A 20,927-nucleotide genomic window follows, 5' to 3' on the forward strand; every position below is an offset into this window, starting at 1 on the left:
TACAGTCGCAACGTTAGAAGAAAAATTCTAGTTTCTATTACAAAATGAAACCCAAAACGCAAAACGCTGCCTTCTAACAGTTTTGTGGGTTTTTTCCATCGAACGTTGGTTATCATTTCCTTTGCTGTTGTTTGTCAACAACAATATGGAATTTGTAGCCCAGAGAGGCAGAAGATTGATATTTTACGGTGAAGAGCGAGAGGGGAAGGTCTGGTGGAAGAGAGAGAGCGAAGAAAGACAGTTAGGGAGAAGAAAGAACTGAAACCCAAGAGCGAAACGGTTTTAATAAGGTTGATAACCGATAGACTCAAACAAAATGGCTCGACTAAAGTTATCGATTATTGAAGCGCCATCTTTTGAACAGGTTTTGTGTCCTTTATCCGCTTTAGACAAATTTAACAGTAACAGTAATCAATATTTTGGTTAGGAAAACCTTCGAAGACTATTTTTAAACTGTAGTTTTGTATTTAAAACACAATCCTTTAGTTGAAAACCATTTATTTATATCTGTTTTTTTATAAATAACCATTCATTTAAAATTTAACTTTTCTTCAAAATTTTTACATACAATTTTTAACTGCTTTGTGGTCCTGTTAACACGTCTTCCCAATAAGAATGAAATGATTTTCCCAATGCCCATTAAATTGGGAAATTGAAGGCAACAGAAGAGAGCCCTAATGTTATTAAATTTAAATACCATACCTAGTTTTGAAATATTTATCCCCTTTCCTAAATAACAGTTCTGATTCTTAAGACAAGAGGTCTCTTATGAGATAAAATATCCAACTTTGGTTTATTTTCTTTTTCTTTTTATTAAAAAATATTATAACATATTTTTCACGTAAACATATTTATAATTTTAATAACTAACTTAGGTTACTTTGGCCTGGAGATCCTATAAATTCGATCTTGTAACTTGAAATACAATTATACAAAGTAAATACTATTATACTCTTGATTTCCTGCTGGATACAATCTGGTAGATACCCAGGCCAGCGGAAAGGGTTCCAATAGCTCCCACCTGGAGGGTGGATAGCCTTCCGCCCCACAGGTTCCCTCGGGGCAAGGTGTTCACGGCGTGGATGCAATCGAGGACGAGGCGGGTAATGGAAACAACATCCTTCCGGTTTAGTTTTTCCCGGCTTAGGGAGAGTCTTCGCATGGTCCTCACGAAGCTAAGGTAGGCGGAGAGGACGCTGAAAATGGAGTTGAGGTAGGCCCAGGCGCTCCTGCTCTTCACATCCACGATCTTGTGCTCCGCCAGCCAGCAGACTGTCTCGATGGGGTAGAACAGAAGGTCCACGGCGTTGGACATCACTCCCAGAACGGCCGTGATTCGATCAGGTTCGTCTCTGCCCAGGCCATAGTCCAGGGTATACTGGATCTGGGGGAGATCGTCGATCAAGCGGAGGGTGGCTATGGCTCCCGAGATCTTGGAGCTGGCGGTGTCGCATCTCCGAGCCAGCTCAGGATTCCGGTTGGCCTGGAAGCCTGCCACCAGTTTGGCTCCGTAACAAAGCGCCTCCAACAAGGTGTCTCTTCCACCATAGGATTCAAGAAGTGAAGTGAAATCTTTCAAAAATTGGGATGAAGAACCCATAATTGTTTTTTTTAAGATTTTAAGGGCTGTGTATTGAATTGTGGCTTAGAACTGAAACTGACAAATCGAAGTGGGTTTATATAGCCCCATGGGGAGCCAATTTCGATAACATTGCCCGGCATCTGTAATATATTTCCTATCGAAATCCCAACCGATTCGCTCTCGACCTTCCACTCTCTTTGCCTCTCGCCACCTTCTTGCTTTCTCTCTCTCCACGCACGTGGCCTTCCTCTCTCGTTCTCCCCCGCAAAACCTCGATCTTCCCTCTCATTAGATTACAAAACCCATGTTGTTGTTGACAAACAACAGCCGACCAACGGGCAATGGAAAAAACCCACAAAACTGTAGGTATTCTGGGTACAAATGTTTTGCTTTTCCCTCGAAACTGTCGACTGTACTTGTAATATGCTTCCCACCACTTGAACACTCCTCGTTTTAGGTTTATATCCAATATATTCATTATTTCGATCTGATTCCAAGTTGGCTTCCATTCCGGCTGACATTTGTTTGGTTTCTGATCGGGACTTCTGCCAGCAGACCCCATAACCCACGGCTCCCATCCGTGTGACCAGCTGAGAGCCATTATTCATTGGTGTGCGAATCATCGGTAGACTCACCCACACACTCTAACCAATTCTTCCTCTCTGCTCTCCCACTAGGAGGCTCGTTTCGTGTACGTGTACGCGAGAGCCGCGCCACCTGAAGTAGTGTGCGTGAATGGCCGCCACTCACAAACACCATTACACTTTACGGCGCTCTCTCATTTCCGCTCTCTTCTATCCATGTGGTGTTTCCTCTGGATGTGTGTGTGATTTCGCTCAAAATACCACTACTAATGCCTACTTCAGTGCGCTCTTTGCTGATTCTGCTCTCTGTTTATAATTTTTGTTGGTGGAGCCGGAAGAAACTCAGCTGGAGCCGGATCAGCTGTTCCACCTCCTGCAAAATTAATCCTGAAGGGATTCTGCTTCTTTGGACAGTCGGAATTATTTAACATCAAGGAAACTGTACTTTTTTTCACTGAATTTCTAGAATCATTTCATCACAAAGTCCAGACTTGGGCGAGGCCAGCTGCATGGAAACAAAATAAGTAGCCCCAATCTGGTTCTGTAGAGGCCCCTTGCCTTGCCAGCACTTCCCTTGCCCGCCTTAGCCCCTCTACCATGTACCTAGCATGTTTATTATTCCACACGCTGAACGTCAAGCACTCCCGATAAGGTGGCTCGCTCTCCGTCTCTGTTGCTCCCACTCAGCAACCCGACCCGCCGGCTATAAAAGGCGGCCGCCTCGCTCGACGAGCATTCAGAAATCAACAAGTGATCCAGCAGCTAACAGCTAACCAGCTTTTTACAAGTTCCAATCCAATCAACCTCAATTGTGCAAGATGCGTTTGGGACAGACTGTACCTAACTTCAAGGCCGACACCACCAAGGGCCCCATCAACTTCCACGAGTGGCAGGGCAAATCGTAAGTAGATCCTCCGTCCTAGTCCAGACATTGTCTCATTGGTGCATCCCCCCGAACCACAGGTGGGTGGTGCTCTTCTCCCACCCCGCTGACTTCACGCCCGTGTGCACCACCGAGCTGGGCCGGATCGCGGTCCACCAGCCGGAGTTCGCCAAGCGGAACACCAAGTGCCTGGCCCACTCCGTCGACGCCCTCAACTCGCACGTCGACTGGGTGAACGACATCAAGAGCTACTGCCTGGACATTCCCGGCGAGTTCCCCTACCCGATCATCGCCGACCCCACCCGGGACCTGGCCGTCAGCCTGGGCATGCTCGACGAGGAGCAGAAGCGGGACCCCGAGGTGGGCAAGACCATCCGGGCGCTGTTCATCATCAGTCCGGACCACAAGGTGCGCCTCTCCATGTTCTACCCCATGTCCACTGGCCGCAATGTCGAGTAAGTCCTCTATTGGAGATTATTGGTCTCTCCTCCTTACTGATCTGGTTATCCTCCTCCTACAGTGAGATCTTGAGGGTCATCGACTCCCTCCAGCTGACTGATCGCCTCAAGGTGGTGGCCACCCCCGCCAACTGGACTGTGAGTATCTCAGAATCTTACTTCAAGGGAATCCTTTCTGATTTACGATTTCTTCTCCAGCCCGGCACCAAGGTCATGATCCTTCCCACGGTCACCGACGAGGAGGCCAAGAAGCTGTTCCCCAAGGGCTTCGACAAGGTCTCCATGCCCTCGGGCGTCAACTACGTCCGTACAACTGAGAACTACTGAACCCAAATACCATTTTCATTCCAAACCTTGTTATCTCTTCATCCCCATTACACTTGTGCCATAAAGTAGCAATAAAGATAAACTTTTGTAAAAAAAACTTTACTTAGCTGTATTTATTAACATCAGGGTGGCGCCTTATTTGCAATAAAAAACTTAACTTGTAACAGGTATTTGAAGCCAAATTCAAATCCAGTTTTTGGCCAATGCAGCTTATAGCAAGCTATAAACTCTAAGCACACCTTTTGAGATTAGAAGTCTGAGAGAGAATTTGACGTTTGTGATCAGCAAGGGGAGTACCTCCATTTCTCACTTTTTAAATGAGGCTCCTCTATAAACTGCTGAGAGTTCCATATTTCCGCGTTTTGTCTCCTTCCTGTAAATATAGCTCTGCCAATTAGTATCCGATCGAGAAAAAACGTATCATTTTGTAATCAGTGAACTCCCAGCCACATTTCCTGATTCAAAAAACTGTCTAAAAGTCATTTTAAAATTTTTCCATTTTTTTCAAGGGGTACCCTTATGAAATTTCAAGATTCCGGCCTCTTCACCCGTTTTGGATACTTTCTCTCCTTCCGATTGGCATAGCTCTGCCAATTTGTATCCGATCGAGAAAAAACGTATCATTTTGTAATCAGTGAACTCCCAGCCACATTTCCTGATTCAAAAAACTGTCTAAAAGTCATTTTAAAATTTTTCCATTTTTTTCAAGGGGTACCCCCATGAAAATTCAAGATTCCGGCGTCTCCCCCGTTTTGGATACTTTCTCTCCTTCCGATTGGCATAGCTCTGCCAATTTGTATCCGATCGAGAAATAACGTACCATTTTGTAATCAGCACAAATTGTTAATGAAATTTAACAATTTAGTTCAGTTACTATAAAATAAAATTTTTAAATTGTTTTGGTCACGGAGCCATCCAGCTAAACGTTTTAAATTATTTAATAGCACATCCAGCTGCAAACATATACGGCAACCTGTCGCCCATAATTTTTAAAATAAAAGTTATTAAATAAAGCTAACTAAAAAGTGCATTGCGATAGTTTGTTTTGAATTTTATATATCTTTATTGCTACTTTATGGCACAAGTGTAATGAGGATGAAGAGATAACAAGGTTTGGAATGAAAATGGTATTGGGGTTCAGTAGTTCTCAGTTGTACGGACGTAGTTGACGCCCGAGGGCATGGAGACCTTGTCGAAGCCCTTGGGGAACAGCTTCTTGGCCTCCTCGTCGGTGACCGTGGGAAGGATCATGACCTTGGTGCCGGGCTGGAGAAGAAATCGTAAATCAGAAAGGATTCCCTTGAAGCAACAATCTGAGATACTCACAGTCCAGTTGGCGGGGGTGGCCACCACCTTGAGGCGATCAGTCAGCTGGAGGGAGTCGATGACCCTCAAGATCTCACTGTAGGAGGAGGATAACCAGATCAGTAAGGAGGATAGACCAGGGATCTCCAAAAGAGGACTTACTCGACATTGCGGCCAGTGGACATGGGGTAGAACATGGAGAGGCGCACCTTGTGGTCCGGACTGATGATGAACAGCGCCCGGATGGTCTTGCCCACCTCGGGGTCCCGCTTCTGCTCCTCGTCGAGCATGCCCAGGCTGACGGCCAGGTCCCGGGTGGGGTCGGCGATGATCGGGTAGGGGAACTCGCTGGGAATGTCCAGGCAGTAGCTCTTGATGTCGTTCACCCAGTCGACGTGCGAGTTGAGGGCGTCGACGGAGTGGGCCAGGCACTTGGTGTTCCGCTTGGCGAACTCCGGCTGGTGGACCGCGATCCGGCCCAGCTCGGTGGTGCACACGGGCGTGAAGTCAGCGGGGTGGGAGAAGAGCACCACCCACCTGTGGTTCGGGGGGATGCACCAATGAGACAATGTCTGGACTAGGACGGAGGATCTACTTACGAGTTGCCCTGCCACTCGTGGAAGTTGATGGGGCCCTTGGTGGTGTCGGCCTTGAAGTTAGGTACAGTCTGTCCCAAACGCATCTTGCACAATTGAGGTTGATTGGATTGGAACTTGTAAAAAGCTGGTTAGCTGTTAGCTGCTGGATCACTTGTTGATTTCTGAATGCTCGTCGAGCGAGGCGGCCGCCTTTTATAGCCGGCGGGTCGGGTTGCTGAGTGGGAGCAACAGAGACGGAGAGCGAGCCACCTTATCGGGAGTGCTTGACGTTCAGCGTGTGGAATAATAAACATGCTAGGTACATGGTAGAGGGGCTAAGGCGGGCAAGGGAAGTGCTGGCAAGGCAAGGGGCCTCTACAGAACCAGATTGGGGCTACTTATTTTGTTTCCATGCAGCTGGCCTCGCCCAAGTCTGGACTTTGTGATGAAATGATTCTAGAAATTCAGTGAAAAAAAGTACAGTTTCCTTGATGTTAAATAATTCCGACTGTCCAAAGAAGCAGAATCCCTTCAGGATTAATTTTGCAGGAGGTGGAACAGCTGATCCGGCTCCAGCTGAGTTTCTTCCGGCTCCACCAACAAAAATTATAAACAGAGCAGAATTAGCAAAGAGCGCACTGAAGTAGGCATTAGTAGTGGTATTTTGAGCGAAATCACACACACAATCAGAGGAAAAACAACACGGACAGAAGAGAGCGGAAATGAGAGAGCGCCGTAAAGTGTAATGGTGTTTGTGAGCGACTGCCATTCACGCACACTATCGCAGGTGGCGCGGCTCTCGCGTACACGTACACGAAACGAGCCTCCTAGTGGGAGAGCAGAGCGGAAGAATTGGTTAGAGTGTGTGGGTGAGTCTACCGGAGATTCGCACACCAATGAATAATGGCTCTCAGCTGGTCACACGGATGGAAGCCGTGGGTTGAAGTGTCGGATTGACAGAGCTCGCGATCAGAAACCAAACAAATGTCAGCCAGAAAGGAGCCCAATTTGGAATCAGATCAAAACAATGAATATTACTGTCCATATAAAGCTAAATAGTGGAATATTCATCAGGTTACAAGTACGGTCGTTTCTATTACATAGCTAAACTCAAGACGAAGAAATTGTGATGTAGCATGTGGGTTTTGTGGTTTTTTTCCATTGCCGGTTGCCTATCAGTTGCCTATTTCTTACCTTGTTTGTCAACAAAATGGCCGCAAGGTTAAGTAAGAGGAGAGGGAGAGCCAAACAATAAATACTAATAGAGACAGAGAGCAAAATATCAAAGCAAGAGCGAACCGGGCTGAAGAGATTTCGATACAGCAGGCTAAGAACGGTAATCGAATTTCAAATATCGCGCGCTTTCAGACTTCTTAGCGCCCTCTGGTGTTGAAGTTTTAGCGTACTACAGAACAGCAATTTATCAGATAAATTTATATGGTTCCTCCGGATAAAAAAGGTTCTATTATATTCCTCCCACTAAATTTATATTAAAAATTAAAAAATCATTTTACAATTGTTTGGAGAGTTGGTAATTTATTTAAGATAAAGTTGAATTATTTATTATATAATGATATAACTAATTGGTTTCAAATTTGTTTGTTGTTTGTTTCTTGTATTTGTTTTTCCTCTATCTCATGCTTTAAATTAATTATATATAAAATCACAGCAGTCTTTCATTAAAAAATAGATTTCTCAATTTTGTGTTGAATTCATAAAATATATATGTATATATCTAACCGTAGATCGTGTGTGTATATAATAAAACTGAACAAACTTTCGCTATAATCGTATGAAATATTTAAAATTTAACGGAATCAAGAGCCTAGCACTAATTGGAGCTAAAAAATTGCCAGTGATAAACTAACTACAAATTTTTTGTAATCACCTATGCATTAACATTAAGTTTGGCCTACATCCGATATAGATCTGGATATCAGATATAGACGTACGTATCATTATTAAAACTGAGTTGACAAAATAAACACTTGTTCTTATCTCGTTTACAAATTGCACAAAAGTCGAAAATAACATTAGTTGATATATAGTTTAGATCCTAAATACAGATTATCGTTAAAACTACAACGTATGTTGGTTTCTTTGTATGAAAATTTCGACTACTGGAATGTATTTAACTTGCTCCATGTTGCTAAGAAAACAAACCTTTCATCGCCCGATTCGTATTACAGATTCTCTTCTAAACTATCTTGGCATGTGCGTGAATCGTTTTGGATATTATGGATGTAAAATATTATCGAATATCTTGAAATATTTCTACACAATATATGTTGGTTTATGTACAGGTTCTCTCGTCACTCTCAATTAACTACTTAAGAATCGAACGTGTTTCGAAGGACAATTGAAAAAAAGTGTCTATAATTGATATTCAAAAATTTTGATTATGCTACTCAAACTCGAAGATTTTGGAAACGGGATAAAGGGATTTAGTCGAAATTACAAATTACTATCTCACACATACACGGGTTTGCTACACAATAGGATGGCTATATCGTACATATCGGCTTTAATCACAGCTACGCAGAGTTTAGGCAAGGCGATTAGTCAGCATGCAGGGGCCGGCCGGGCGATGGATGCGACTTATCCGGCCACCTGCTGCATGGTGATCGTGCTGATCAGTTGCTGGCAGATCTTGCCGTACTCGAACTGGTCCCCGGAGATGCGACGCAGCTTGATCCCCTTGGCGGCACCATGGTGATCCCTACTGCGTCCCTCGCACACCTGCAGTTCGATCTGCAGGCCACCGGAGTACTCTAGACTGAGATTGGTGGTGGGCTCCCCGTAACCAGACCCGGTTGCCACCATATTAAGCGCCTCGCAGGCCAACGGATTGGAGCTGGAGGCGTTCGAGGCGCTGCTATGGCGCGATTCAGCTCCACTATCCTCCGAGCTAATGCTGCCCTTGTGGAGAACAAATCCCTTGGGTGGCATTGTGGAATCAATTGTTTGCTTCACCATTTCCAGGATGCGGGTGGAGTCCAGGTTGGAGCACTCGTGCGGCAGCGGCACCTCGTAGCACATCTCATCAGACATGCGTCGGGAGTCGCACATGGAATCGGGGGTCAAGTGGCCGCACTCCGTATGATCCCCCATTTCAGAGTGGGAGTCTGACTTGAAACCGGAGCTGGCGGATGGCTCCTGGCAGGGCGACAGGTTATTCGAGTCGTTGCTGAGGGAATCGTCGGAGAAGCCCAGAGATTTATCGCTGCCTCGCCGGCACTGAGCTTCCGTCTGGGACTGGGAGTGGTTTTGGCTTTGCACTTGCTGGGAACAACTTCCACTGGCAGTTGGACAATGTCCCGACCCAGGTCCTCCGCCTGGTTCACAGTCCAGGCTGGCCTTGCGTCCAATACCCCTGGTGATCGAAGGCATATCGCTGCAGGGTTCGGTGATGATGAGACCCTGAAGAAAGTATAATATGGTTAGAGGTCTTCCAAGATACAATGGACGATGGTCTTACCTGTAGGGACATCACAGGGGTGTGGGGCTCCAGGGAATCCTCGCTGTCCCGACTGTTGTCCGAGGAGAGAGCCACCAGCGTGATCTCGCTGCCCTGGACATCGGTGAGGCAGATCTGGGGGGTGATGCCGCCGGTGCATCCGGCATACGGCGTGCCGGTGCTAATGGTGTGGCACATCTGACCATTGCCGTTCTCCTCCTGGATGATGCACAAGTTGGGCGATGCTGGAGGCGTGGGGACAACCCTCACTGGTTGTGCCGGCGAAAGGTTCAGAGGTTTCACGTCATAATAGGCAGCCGCCGGCATAAACCAATTGGTGGCCGCGTAGTCCGTGGGCTGCTGCTCCATGGCGCCACCACACACGTCCATGGACAAGTCCAGGGGCTGATTGGCAGCCGCCGCAGCTGCAGCTCCTTCGCTGGCCGCCGAAGTGCCCCGGGTAATGGAGCCACCGCCACCGCCAGTGCTCAGACCCGAGATGCCTTTGGTGATCTGATGGAGCGGAGAGGAGCCGCCGCCGGGACAGGGCACATAGGGATTGGGCGAGCAGGTGCCACTGAAGCTGCTGCTGTAGACCGGCGACTGGCAGCCGCTGCTCGAATTGGAGTTGCTGGCGCCCAGGTTGATGCTGCTGAACTGGCCCACCAGCTGCTGCTGGAGCTGCTGGGGCTGCAGGGCAAGGGTCAGCTGGTACGGCTGGTAGCCGCAGATCGGCTGGCCAAACATCTGCTTGGCGGAGGTCAGTGAGGCGTTCACAATGCCACCCGGCGGCAGGCTCAATGGCGACACACTGAAGCTGTGCATCTGCTGCTGCTGCTGTTGGTGGTGCAGCAGGTGGCTCTGGTCCAGGTGGCCACCACTCACCGCCGCCGTGCTGGAGGCGTGAGCCGCCAGGCCGAGAAGCGGGGCCAGATCCATGGGCACCACATGCGTTGAGATTATTTTGTTGGCGATCTCGAAGCTCACACGCTGCTCCTTGACGAGGCGATCCAGAGCGGGCATGAGATTTTTGATGGCCTCCGGTGGCACTTCAATGTCATGGCCACGTCTAAGAGCCAGTGGCAGGCCCATTCCCGGCTTGCCATGAATGGGAGAACCTGGCAAGGATAAGATTTTATCAAAAAGACATTCTTTGGTGGCCTATATGGAAGCATGAAGCGTGATTTGCCTTAATTTGGGTTTCACTTTCTCGATTTCCTCACCTGGCAGACTGATCGAATTTTCTAAAAGCGGCGGACTGGGTGCAACCAAAAAGTTTCTCTGTGCAATACCTTTTTGCAGGGATTGGCACTCCTGCAGGGGTCCCTGGAACTGGCTCTTGGATCCTTCCGAGGCGCGACGTACCGGGCTATAGCGTCCTATTGTCGCTAAATGGCAAGCGATTTCAAATAAAAAACAAAAAAAGGACCAATTGTACAATTAATTTAATCCAATATTTGTGGATTAAGTTTTCAATAAATGTTGGAATTTAAATAAATATTAATCGTTAAAAAAGTTAAGAATTTAAAGCCTCTAAGAATCCATTTCCGGCGACCTTAAACGAGTGCTGTAGACTTACCACCCTCTTGTACGGTGGGCAACTTGGAGTGAACCACACGATGGATCCGCCGATTGTTGGGCGCCACCAGCGGCACAGAGCCACCGGCACCGGCTGCCACCAGGGGCAGTGAATGAGGCGGCGACACGCCCTTTCCCATACCTACGCCCATGCCCATGGAGAGACTAACGCCCACCGGATAGGTGCCGTTGGGCGGCGACTGGCTCAGGGACTTGAGAGTGGGCGGCAGATAGTCGCGGTTCATACGGGACTCGACCTCGCGAATTATCTCGGGAGGGATCACTAGCGATCGTACGGATTAGGCGAAGGAGGGTTCAAGCAGCGCAATCAGGAGCGGTAGGCGGTGTTGGTTTTTTGTTGGTTTTGTGCGGTAGCGGGCGATGCAAAATTATCAATGGCAACAAACCAAAAAGTATACATAAAACGAAAAGTACAAAAAGGGCAAACCATTAAATTAATAAACTAAATAATAAGTACAAAGTATCATAATTAAAATAAAGATTAAACTTATTTTAAAATATATTTAAAGCGAAACACAAGAACATGCAGCTATAACCTAGACATCATTAAGAAGAGCTCTCTTCTTTTCAGTTTAAGATATTATTTCCTTCGGTAACTCCTCGCTTCTTGAAAGAATTAGTTGACTTAGTTGTTCCATTAAATTAATAAACTAAATAATAAGTACAAAGTATCATAATTAAAATAAAGATTAAACTTAATTTAAAATATATTTAAAGCGAAACACAAGAACATGCAGCTATAACCTAGACATCATTAAGAAGAGCTCTCTTCTTTTCAGTTTAAGATATTATTTCCTTCGGTTGCTCCTCGCTTCTTGAAAGAATTAGTTGGCTTCTCGGAAGAAGCCACTTCTACGCACCTGGCGGCCTCTCTGTCACCGTCAGCAAGCCCGTCCTCCTCTGTCGCATGTTCGAGGAGGTGGTCGGGGCATGGGACTGTGATCCCTGTCCCGGAACAGATAGATCTTCAGTGCAGCCCACTGTGTGTCGCTTCACACAGCCACGATTTTGCATGTAACTGGAAAAGAGGATAGTAGGATTGTAGTTACTACTCCATTCCGAATACTATTTGGAGACAAACCTCTGCAGCTCCTCGTTGCAGTCGCCAGTGGCATTCTCCGGACAGCAGGACATCTGTCCCGTGGCCTGTTCGTTGAGAGGTGATAGGTCCTGAACAGCCAAAGGATCTGTGCCACAGTTGGGGTTGATGTAGTAGCCGGAAGTGTCCATCTGCTGGCCTTGAGTTGGACCGCCCACTGTGCCCGTGGCAGGATAGTATATGTGAAGATTTGCGCCACCATCCGAAGCACGTCGACCAAAGGAACCTAAAGACAAGAGAGTCTATAAGTTTCCAGACAATAAACTATTAAAATAGCATCATCTTACTGGCACCCATGACCACAGGGGGCTTGAGAAGATGCTGATCCTTGATGGTGAGATTGTGCAGCGGCTGGTTCTGCAACATGGGCAGGTTCATGGGATAGTAGGGCACCGCACATGGCTGGGCAGGATCGCCGAGTTGGGGCGAGCACTTGAAGTCGATGGGCGGCACATTGGGATTGGCCAGTGCCTGCTCGTGGGCCACATCGCCTGGCCCCACTGTGTGCCGTCGCGTGTTCGCCCCATTGACTCCTCCGCCAGCATGGGCGCTCAAGTGTTGTGGGTTGACAGGAGGCTGAAATAGGACAGAGGACATGGTTAATGGGGCTTCAAGTATTCAAGCTACAAGTATATCCTTACCTCGTTAGATCGCGCCAGACATTCGAGCTCAAAGTCACCATACTTCTCCAAGTCGACCGCCACATCGGACCAGCCAAAGCCCAGGGCCGAGCTGGAGGCATTCGCATTGCTCAGCGGACTGAGCCGGTCCAGAGATTCCTGCTTAACGGGCTCGGAGCGATCCACCACGCCCGTGGTGATGCTGGTTTTGCGGGAACGCGAGTATGCCAGGCTGGCGTGGTGCTGCAGTCTTTGGTTTTCGCGCCGCCGCTGCTGCAGCTTGTCCTGCAGCAGATTGTAGATGGCATAGATGTTGTCGAACCGCTGCTCGTGCACCGACTGGGCTATCATGTCGGCGGTGAGGCCCGGCAGCTGGAGCATGTGCGTCATCACCACCGAGTCCAGCTGTGGTGGGGAGTCCGACATGCTGCCTAGCGAGGATGTGGAAGCGGATTTTGAGACGGTACCCGATCCACTACCAAAGGGTAGTCCCTCCTCCTCCTGCAGCTCCGACTGCCATTCGCTGAGCCATCGATGCTTGATAATCTGTTTAATGGTGTAGCGCCGGTCCGGCTCCACCACCAGCATGTTCCGAATAAGCTGCTCGCACTCTGTGGAAGAGGATATGATTACTTTCCAACTATTTGACAATCCTTTGAGCTTACCCTGCGACATGAAGAAGGGAATGCGAAACTTTCCGAGTACCACACGGCTCTTCAGCTCCAGAATCGTCTTTCCATCGAAGGGCAGGGCTCCGCAGACCAGGGCGTAGAGCACCACGCCCAAACTCCAGATATCCGACTTGGGGCCGTCGTACTCCAGGCCCTGGAACACCTCGGGGGCGGCATAGGGCGGCGATCCGCACCAAGTCCTCAGCGTGGCGCCTTCCTTAAAGTGATTGCTGAACCCAAAGTCGGCAAGCTGCAGGATGGAAGGAGGTTAGTAGGATACTCCAGATAGAAGTCATGTCACTGACTCACCTTTATGTTCATGTCCTTGTCCAGCAGGACATTCTCAGCCTTGAGATCACGATGCACCACCCCTCGCAGATGGCAGTAGTGGACGGCGGAGACCAGTTGGGTGAACACTCTCGCCGCCTCCGGCTCCTTCATCCGGCCGTTGGCGACCAAGTGATCGAAGATCTCACCGTTGGGCGCATACTCAGTCACCAGGTAGATCATCGACTGCGACTCCATCACCTCGTACAGCCGGGTGATGTGGGGATGGCGCAGGGACTTCAGGATCGAGATCTCGCGGAACGTCTTGCTCAGGTACTCCTCGTTCAGGCATGTCTTGTCAATGATCTTGATGGCCACCTGGAAAGATCAAGAATGGAAGAAACGCATTTAGTCACAGCTAGATGTCATTCTCCTTCCCGGTTGTTTGGCCAAGGCAGGTGAACGAACGTTTCCAGCCGAGCGCCAAAAAGTGAGAGAGAAATCATCACCCACACCACAGATTTCCGAAACTGAAGCTGTGTGGGTTGGACAGTGGGCAACACATGCCTTATTCAGAATTAAATTCCTATTATATAAATTAAATAATTTAATGTTGAGACTTTAAAGATCTAAGATCAACATGTGCCTTTTTTCAAGCCCATAAACACGGTGTTTAGTACTTAAGTTTTTATTAAAATATAAAGTCATAATAATTAAAAACATTTGGAAAGTATTAGGGTTAAGGGGCTCTGACATTTAGGAGGAGGTTACCCAAAATAGATTTTAGATTCGAGAATTGCATTTAAATTGAAACAATTAAGAACAGTTCTGGAAAACATTCTAGAATCTAGAATCTAGACTATATGATACCTGATACTTCTCCAACCATTTTTCTGAATAAAAAATCAACTTTTTCCGGGAGTTTTTCTTTAAAAGATATACATATTTGTTCATTTTTAATTATTATTATATTTTATTGACTATCCTTCAAAGGCTAACATATGATTCTAACTTTAACTTCCACAAATCATATGAATATCAACATATAGAAAATATTTGATCACAAAGAAAATTAACTTTCATTAAAAAAGCATTTTAAAAATATATATAAAAGTATAATACTACTTTAATCCTAGAAACTCTATTATAATAAACCCAATAAGATAAAAAATAAAGGAAAAATATGCCTGATCTCTGGCCAAAATTTACAGACAATATTTCTCTTCTAACCCCATTGTCCAGGGCAATGTTGCAATAGATTCTGGTGGGTGGGTGGTTTGGAGTATCTAGGCGGCTAGGTGGCACACCGTCTGTAGCAGCAACATAACAAAAGGCAACAAAAGCAAAAAAATATAACGAAAATCACAATGACACAGGGCCATACATGGTGCGCGTGTTCGGATCTCGGGATCTTGGGATCTGTGCGGATATGTGAATGTGCGATACGGCGAGATGACGATGTCGGAAGGGGAGCAGCTGACTTATCAGGTAGAGGTATCATTGGAGGAAGGGACTGGGAGCTCCAAGGGGGAACAGCAACGACGACGACGGCGAGACGAAACATTCTTCGCTCACGACTTTCGGTCGCCGCCGCCGTTGCTGACTGTTTATTTGCTTTTGTGTATTCGCAAAACATTTAAAAAATTTAACACAATGTTAAATAATTAACAACACAAGTGAGCACACGCTCTCACCCGCTCTCTCTGCTGGTCACCTCCACCACCGCCACCGGTTTCTTTAGTCATTTTATTTTTTTGTTATTTTTTTGATATTGTCTTGAATTCTTTCCTCCTCGGCTATTATTTCAAGTATTTATTTATTTATTTGCACTCGCTTCTGTTCAATCATCACAATAAATGTGAAAAAAAAAATATAACAAACATATTATATAAAATAAAATGAACTGTCGCGTCGCTGTCTTTGAACTTGTCTGAGAACTGCTCTTCCCATCCCAGGTGCAACACGGCGTATGCGTAATATCTGGTCTACCTCTTTGTAGAGATAGCTCTAGAGAGACTCCTGCCAGAGAGATGATTATTTTGACAATTTACATAATTGACTGAGACAATAGCTGCACTGATTCTCCACTGATATTACGCCCCAGAGCCACGTGAGCAGCTTGAACTTCAGCCTGGTGGGGCTGTCAGTGGGTGGGTGGTTGGTTGGTTGGAGGCGGGTGGTGTAGTAACCAAAATGCCATTGCCACGTGCCGTTTGACCTTTCCATTGGTCGTGTTGGGCGAATGCGATGAACCTCGAGCTGTTAGCCCTCAGCCCTTAGCCCTCTCCCTTGGACTGCCTCGTAAATGAGACATTTTGAAAATAATCGCAATCCAAGCGGCGGCAAAACAGAAATAAAACAACAACTATAAAAGTCACTGCCAGCCATGTGGCCTCTTTTTTAGGAATCCTTCAGCCGAAGGCAAAAAAAAAAATCGTACGTATCAAAAGGTCCTATTGATTTAAAAGGCAGACTCAAGGCAAGGTCTAAAATGTTGATTACAAGTGCCCCGGCCCTCAAGAGTCATGGCTGGGAATTATGGATATACTTTTGTCCTCCAAAAACAAGCTATAGACTCTAGGTTGGATCTGTTTTATTAGGAAAGAGTCCTTCCTTACATGCTCCCCTTCCATAGGACCTTGTTCTCCCGCTCTAGCAGCTCATAGTCCTTCCTGAGAGTCTCCAGCTCCTTGGCATTCTTCTCCCCCAAACGCTCCAACTGCCCACTGACCGCTATGATCTTCTCCCTCAGGGCGTTAATCGTGTACTGGCTGAGTCGCTCCGGCTGGAACACATCCTCTCTGATGGTGGCCACATAGTGCCACATGTCCTGCAGCTCATCCCGCTTGATCTTCTTGTACTTCTTGAGCTTCTCGTTGAGGTCCAGCTTCTCCACTTCAATGGCATTGATCTGACGGATTAGAGCGGCCGTAGAGGAGCTGGAAGGACGCTCTCCATCCAACTCTGTTTCAGGATCTGCACGGTGGATGTCCTCCTCGTCCTCCAGCATAAAGTTCTTCGGGTTGAGCTTCACCTGGTTGCACTCCAGATACTTCTGTTGCGCCTTCAGACGCGTCAGTTCACAAAGGATAGCCGTGGGAGTGGGTTTCGGCGTCCTGGCCTGTACTTTTTGGTGACTCTTTCCTTGATTTCGTTTCCGGATGGGTTTCTCCGGTGGCTTGGGCTTCTGAATAGTCTGCTCCTTGTCCTGGGATTCCGGATTTTCCATGGCTTCGCTGGCATGTGACTACGGGCTATTGTTGCACAACGGCAACCGACACACGAGTCCTTGCAACTTTTGCACTTTCCGTGGCACGTTCGTGTTGGTATTGTTGTTGTTTACACGCGGTAATCAAACGTGTTGCCACAGCCACCCCCCTGGCAACTCCACCCGCCCCCTGGCCACTCGCCACTTCACGTGTTTAATCGATATGCGACCTCTTTCGCTTTCACCTGCCCTGCCTGCCACCTCGGCTGCTGCACGCTCCACGCTCCACGCTCCACTCTCCGCTTGCCACTCGCCTCTGGTCTCTGTTTCGGGGTCACTAAACTCTATTTGGCTTGGCTGGATTTTAAAATTTTCCCACTGCCTCCGTCCGACCGAACTGTGGTGGCGGAAAATCGATTACAACAATTACGGCTTTTCATGCCATGGCCTACTTAATAGCCAAGTGGAAATGGGGGTCTACGGGGGGTTACTACCACTAGCTACTGCTTTGGGGCTACTAATCAGTGCCCTGGCAGAGAGCATTTTTGGCGGGCTAATCAGTTTTTGAATTTTAAAGAGAAATAATACAGGGAACTAACCAAAAAGTGAACTACATATTGCCTAAATAGATTAATTATTTAATTAGTAACTAAAACAAATAGATTTTAACTTATTTAAAAATAAAAAGTTCAAAACTAAGCCCAGCTTATCTTTTTTTTGCTACAATTCCCAACTGGTTCTGACAGGGGCAGTCTAATTCACGATTTAGGACCCGAATTTGTGATCCAACTATCCAAAAAGTAAACTAGATATTTTCTAAATTGTTTAATTATTTAATTACTAACTAAAATAAATTGCTTCTAGCCAATTTTAAACTGAAAATCTCAAACCGTTGCCTATTTTATCTTTTTTTGCTACAATTCCCAACTAGTTCTGGCAGAGGCAGTTCCTTCTAAGTCCATTCACGATCGTGAAACCCCACTGTACCTGAGTGTGTGATGGAAACACTTGAGTTTATGATATTTTATCACTTATTCTGCTATCGCTCCGGTCTGGTCTTTGGGAAGAAAGGAGTACAAACAACGAAGCTCGCGGGGGGAGACATAAAAGTTGGCGCGTGCGGTTTAGACCCCGCCTCTGTCTGGTGGGAGTGCTGGGAGTGGAGGAGTATTTTGGCCAAGACGGCAAACGCACGTGACTGATTTCAGCGATTTCTGGCTAGCTTTGAAAGCAAAGCAAAAGTTGATAACATTCTTGGTTTTTGCTTTTTTGGCCATAGCAAGAGGAAGACATGGCCAACACAGACAGACGCAGACAGATAAATATTAGCCAGAATTTGTTGGGGAACAGAAACCGGGACAGACCTTTGCCAGTCTTTTTTGGTTTTGTAAACATACGAGACATACCGCAGACCCCCTCTCACTCTTAGTGCGTAAAAAACAGGCAGCAAAAAGCCGCGAAATCGTTAATGAAAAGGTAAATATTAATTTTTTAAACGATTTTTGAGTCATCCAGCCGACTCGCTCTAACGCGTGTTGGGATGTACAAACATGTTTTTCGGTCTGCTGGCCAGGCCAAGAGGATGGAGCGCTCAGACTGGAGCTTAAATATTTGTTATAGCGAAAGATCAGTCCGAAAAAGGGGGGCGGGGGTACTAATAGGGCTATCACACTGCGAAAAAAGTATCACTTTTCTCTACAGACATAGTAGTTGTAGATACCATTATTTTCTTTCCATGTAGACTGCATGGTTGCTGCTTAATTGCATCAATTGGAGCATTAAAATAGTTGCCAGGGCAACAGCCAGCTGAAATTCAATTAAACTAAAGCCCGCCAATTGAGTGCTAACACAAAAAAATAACAACCAAGCCAAAACTGAAGTCCGACACGTGAAAGTGATCAAGAGAGCGAAGAACTCTGAAATAAGAAAACCAAACAATAGATTCGATATCCCAGAGATCGCAGAACAGAATCCCCAAGTTTAAACTAGGTTATGGTTGGGGTTTTACGATACCAACCACTCCTATTTAAGTACCTTTTCTTATCGATTGTTTAGCTGTTTTTCTCGGTCTATTGTACAAATAATCATACTACCACAACTGAAGTCTATGTGTTTCCATGTACTCCCTGTTGTATTCAAAGTGAACTTTTGCCATTTTCCATTGATAATAGTGAATTATTAGCAAAATGCTCTCGAGAGCGATAAGCCAGGGACTATATAATGCCCAAACATACCCAGTAATATATATTATGTAGAAATACATATACGTATTGGCATTGCAAAAATAAGATAAGTCCCCACCGTTGGACCTTGAAGTTCTCAAACAGCTGTGTTCTTATCGAAGGGGAACCTTAATTCGGTTACAATCAACAAACAATTCGCATAAAGAGGCTGATTTGTTAATCGGCTTTCAAGTACTTTAGTTCTTATTTTCAAAATAATATAAATTTTTTTAACTAAAAAAGAGTCACGTGCCCAACGCTCCCAGTTATGCAAAAATCTATTTGGAATGTTTGTTTTAAAAATTAGGATCGTTTCGTGCCTCCATCATAAGCTTAATCATCTCGTATTTGTTCCTCCCTCGCTGTGTCACTTTGAGGGATTAGAGTTGGTTTTTATACTCTTTTTAGAGCAAAAAGTATTTTTATTTTCAACCTTATAGAGGATATATGTATGTTCTTTATCAGGATTACCTCCTAAGTTGGTATAATCATGCCTCTTTTTGAGGTATGGCCTCTAAACCTCTACAACCCTTCTCTCCTTTAACTTGGTCTATAAGTCGATTGCTAGAAAATGTCATAACTTTGTTGTTTTTACAGATAAAAGTTTCAGACTTTCTACAATATCTTTTTAAAGTCAACTACATTGTTCTACCAACTTTCAGAGAGATCGGTGGACTATAACCTTAGTTACTTTAGGCCTTAGATGATGGGAAATTTCAAAATTCTCTTGATATTGAAGATAGCAGCTTAGGACTCTGTAATCTATATCTCAAAAGAGTATATAATCTTCGGATAATCCCGAAGTAAGCTTGCCTTGTGCGACTTTTTCTCTTGACAATCCCAATTATCGAGTGTCACAGCTGTTGCCCCCACACAGTTACACAGATAAAAAGATACAGATACAAAGATGCAGATACTCGGATGACTCAGGCCCTGCAATCATCAAAATGTGGACATGCTGTAGAGTAGAACTGGATTCCGGTGGAAGAAAAAAGAGTAATTAATTGTGAGTTACTCAGTTTCAGGTTGGGATTACAGCAGGAAACTCTCAAAGGGAAAGAAAAAAGCTTCATAAAAAAGCGATTTGCGAATGCAAATGACATCGCGAAACAAAAAGCGAAATTGAATTACTTCCTCAAAAAGGGGGGGTTCGCACAGAAACCAGCCAGATCCGAACCAGGGGCCAGAGCCAGGTGAAAAAACACACACTACCGCCAAAGCGCTTTACAAACGCGATTCAATTAGCATCTGTCGATTGCCACCTCCGACTACCTCTGACTACCGTCTACCGCCAGGTAAGACCCCCTTTTCCGACCGCCCCCCTCTGGCAAACAATCGAGTTCGAAACTGAAAAGATCTGAGATGTTCCGAAGCCGAAAAAACGAAACTCTGATTGTCAATAAGTTGTGTAAATAATTATTGTTCGCATATTTACGCGGCAATAAACAAAATCATTAAAGAACAACAACTAAAATCAATTTGATCGACTCGAATGCGCAAAAAATCTGGCATTTTTTGTTGAAAATAATACTTTTTTTTATAGGTGGAGTGTTACAAAGTGAGTGTTGAATCTGTAAAATAGGTGTTATAGTATCTGAAATGGTGGCAAGTTTTGTTTTTGTATTTTATTAGATGTTACACATAATTTTTAAAGCAATTCTTATCACTTATAGACTTATAGATAAGGTTCTAATAGATATAATAGGCCCTTGGATTTCCCATCTCAGGATCTCTTTCTTCTCCAACTAGTCCTAAGAATCCTAGAAGCTTTTATTTTAAAATAAACTAAAAATAATTAAAAACTTATAATTAATCTTACCTCTAATCCCTAATTTTGTAATCTAATCCCTAAACTCACCTTAGTTTTGGTCACAATATTAGTGGCCAGCTTGACCACCGCAAAGTTGCCCTTGCCGATGGTCTTCTCCAGCTCATAGTAGCCCACACGGAGCAGCTTGTCCACGGATATCTTGCTGGTCGATGGCACCTTGTAGTTCTGCGGCGTGGAGGCTGGCGGAGCTGCTGGTCCGGCCGTTGGTGTGGCGTCGTCGGCCATCGCAGATGATG

At 45.7% G+C, this 20,927-nt stretch overlaps 5 protein-coding genes across 7 annotated transcripts; 1 reads left to right on the forward strand and 4 right to left on the reverse strand.

The window, feature by feature from the left end:
* Positions 1-766: 766 nt before the first annotated feature.
* Positions 767-2,192, reverse strand: LOC6494981 (peroxisomal membrane protein 11C). Its single transcript, XM_001959249.4, has one exon. The coding sequence runs from the start codon at positions 1,598-1,600 to the stop codon at positions 947-949; it is 654 nt and encodes a 217-aa protein (XP_001959285.1). The 5' UTR covers positions 1,601-2,192; the 3' UTR covers positions 767-946.
* A 709-nt stretch (positions 2,193-2,901) lies between these two features.
* Positions 2,902-3,931, forward strand: LOC6495641 (peroxiredoxin-6). The gene is made up of 4 exons (XM_001959250.4): positions 2,902-3,067; positions 3,130-3,504; positions 3,570-3,645; positions 3,706-3,931. Exons 1-4 carry the CDS (start codon positions 2,985-2,987, stop codon positions 3,832-3,834), a joined length of 663 nt encoding a protein of 220 aa, XP_001959286.1. The 5' UTR covers positions 2,902-2,984; the 3' UTR covers positions 3,835-3,931.
* A 942-nt stretch (positions 3,932-4,873) lies between these two features.
* Positions 4,874-5,903, reverse strand: LOC6494980 (peroxiredoxin-6). The gene is made up of 4 exons (XM_001959251.4): positions 5,739-5,903; positions 5,302-5,676; positions 5,161-5,236; positions 4,874-5,100 (listed from the first exon to the last, which is right to left on the reverse strand). Exons 1-4 carry the CDS (start codon positions 5,819-5,821, stop codon positions 4,972-4,974), a joined length of 663 nt encoding a protein of 220 aa, XP_001959287.1. The 5' UTR covers positions 5,822-5,903; the 3' UTR covers positions 4,874-4,971.
* A 1,330-nt stretch (positions 5,904-7,233) lies between these two features.
* On the reverse strand, positions 7,234-20,924 carry LOC6494978. Of its 3 annotated transcripts, none has more exons than XM_014907609.3 (11): positions 20,719-20,924; positions 13,473-13,808; positions 13,158-13,413; positions 12,514-13,103; positions 12,160-12,448; positions 11,855-12,098; positions 11,634-11,791; positions 10,754-11,035; positions 10,398-10,553; positions 9,196-10,292; positions 7,234-9,137 (listed from the first exon to the last, which is right to left on the reverse strand). In XM_014907609.3, exons 1-11 carry the CDS (start codon positions 20,914-20,916, stop codon positions 8,316-8,318), a joined length of 4,428 nt encoding a protein of 1,475 aa, XP_014763095.1. In that variant the 5' UTR covers positions 20,917-20,924; the 3' UTR covers positions 7,234-8,315. The 3 variants fall into 3 exon arrangements, with proteins under 3 accessions (XP_014763095.1, XP_014763094.1, XP_001959289.2); XM_014907608.3 differs by having other exon boundaries at positions 10,398-10,562; XM_001959253.4 differs by lacking the exon at positions 10,754-11,035.
* On the reverse strand, positions 15,799-17,237 carry LOC26515402. The gene has a single exon (XM_014908638.3). The coding sequence runs from the start codon at positions 16,657-16,659 to the stop codon at positions 16,045-16,047; it is 615 nt and encodes a 204-aa protein (XP_014764124.1). The 5' UTR covers positions 16,660-17,237; the 3' UTR covers positions 15,799-16,044.
* Positions 20,925-20,927: the final 3 nt, after the last annotated feature.

This window comes from Drosophila ananassae, chromosome 3L (genome assembly GCF_017639315.1).
Source record: "Drosophila ananassae strain 14024-0371.13 chromosome 3L, ASM1763931v2, whole genome shotgun sequence".
Lineage (NCBI taxonomy): Eukaryota > Metazoa > Arthropoda > Insecta > Diptera > Drosophilidae > Drosophila > Drosophila ananassae.

What these genes read in the sequence shown, in the direction of transcription:
- LOC6494981 (XM_001959249.4), bottom strand. Translation starts at nt 1,600, where the DNA reads ATGGGTTCTTCATCCCAATTTTTGAAAGATTTCACTTCACTTCTTGAA.
- LOC6495641 (XM_001959250.4), top strand. Translation starts at nt 2,985, where the DNA reads ATGCGTTTGGGACAGACTGTACCTAACTTCAAGGCCGACACCACCAAG. An exon ending in CACGAGTGGCAGGGCAAATC is followed by an intron (nt 3,068 to 3,129) that starts GTAAGTAGATCC and finishes CCCGAACCACAG; the next exon opens with GTGGGTGGTGCTCTTCTCCC. An exon ending in TCCACTGGCCGCAATGTCGA is followed by an intron (nt 3,505 to 3,569) that starts GTAAGTCCTCTA and finishes CTCCTCCTACAG; the next exon opens with TGAGATCTTGAGGGTCATCG.
- LOC6494980 (XM_001959251.4), bottom strand. Translation starts at nt 5,821, where the DNA reads ATGCGTTTGGGACAGACTGTACCTAACTTCAAGGCCGACACCACCAAG. An exon ending in CACGAGTGGCAGGGCAACTC is followed by an intron (nt 5,677 to 5,738) that starts GTAAGTAGATCC and finishes CCCGAACCACAG; the next exon opens with GTGGGTGGTGCTCTTCTCCC. An exon ending in CCACCCCCGCCAACTGGACT is followed by an intron (nt 5,101 to 5,160) that starts GTGAGTATCTCA and finishes TTTCTTCTCCAG; the next exon opens with CCCGGCACCAAGGTCATGAT.
- LOC26515402 (XM_014908638.3), bottom strand. Translation starts at nt 16,659, where the DNA reads ATGGAAAATCCGGAATCCCAGGACAAGGAGCAGACTATTCAGAAGCCC.
- LOC6494978 (XM_014907608.3), bottom strand. Translation starts at nt 20,916, where the DNA reads ATGGCCGACGACGCCACACCAACGGCCGGACCAGCAGCTCCGCCAGCC. An exon ending in TCCCTTCTTCATGTCGCAGG is followed by an intron (nt 13,104 to 13,157) that starts GTAAGCTCAAAG and finishes CCTCTTCCACAG; the next exon opens with AGTGCGAGCAGCTTATTCGG. An exon ending in GTCTGGCGCGATCTAACGAG is followed by an intron (nt 12,449 to 12,513) that starts GTAAGGATATAC and finishes GTCCTATTTCAG; the next exon opens with CCTCCTGTCAACCCACAACA.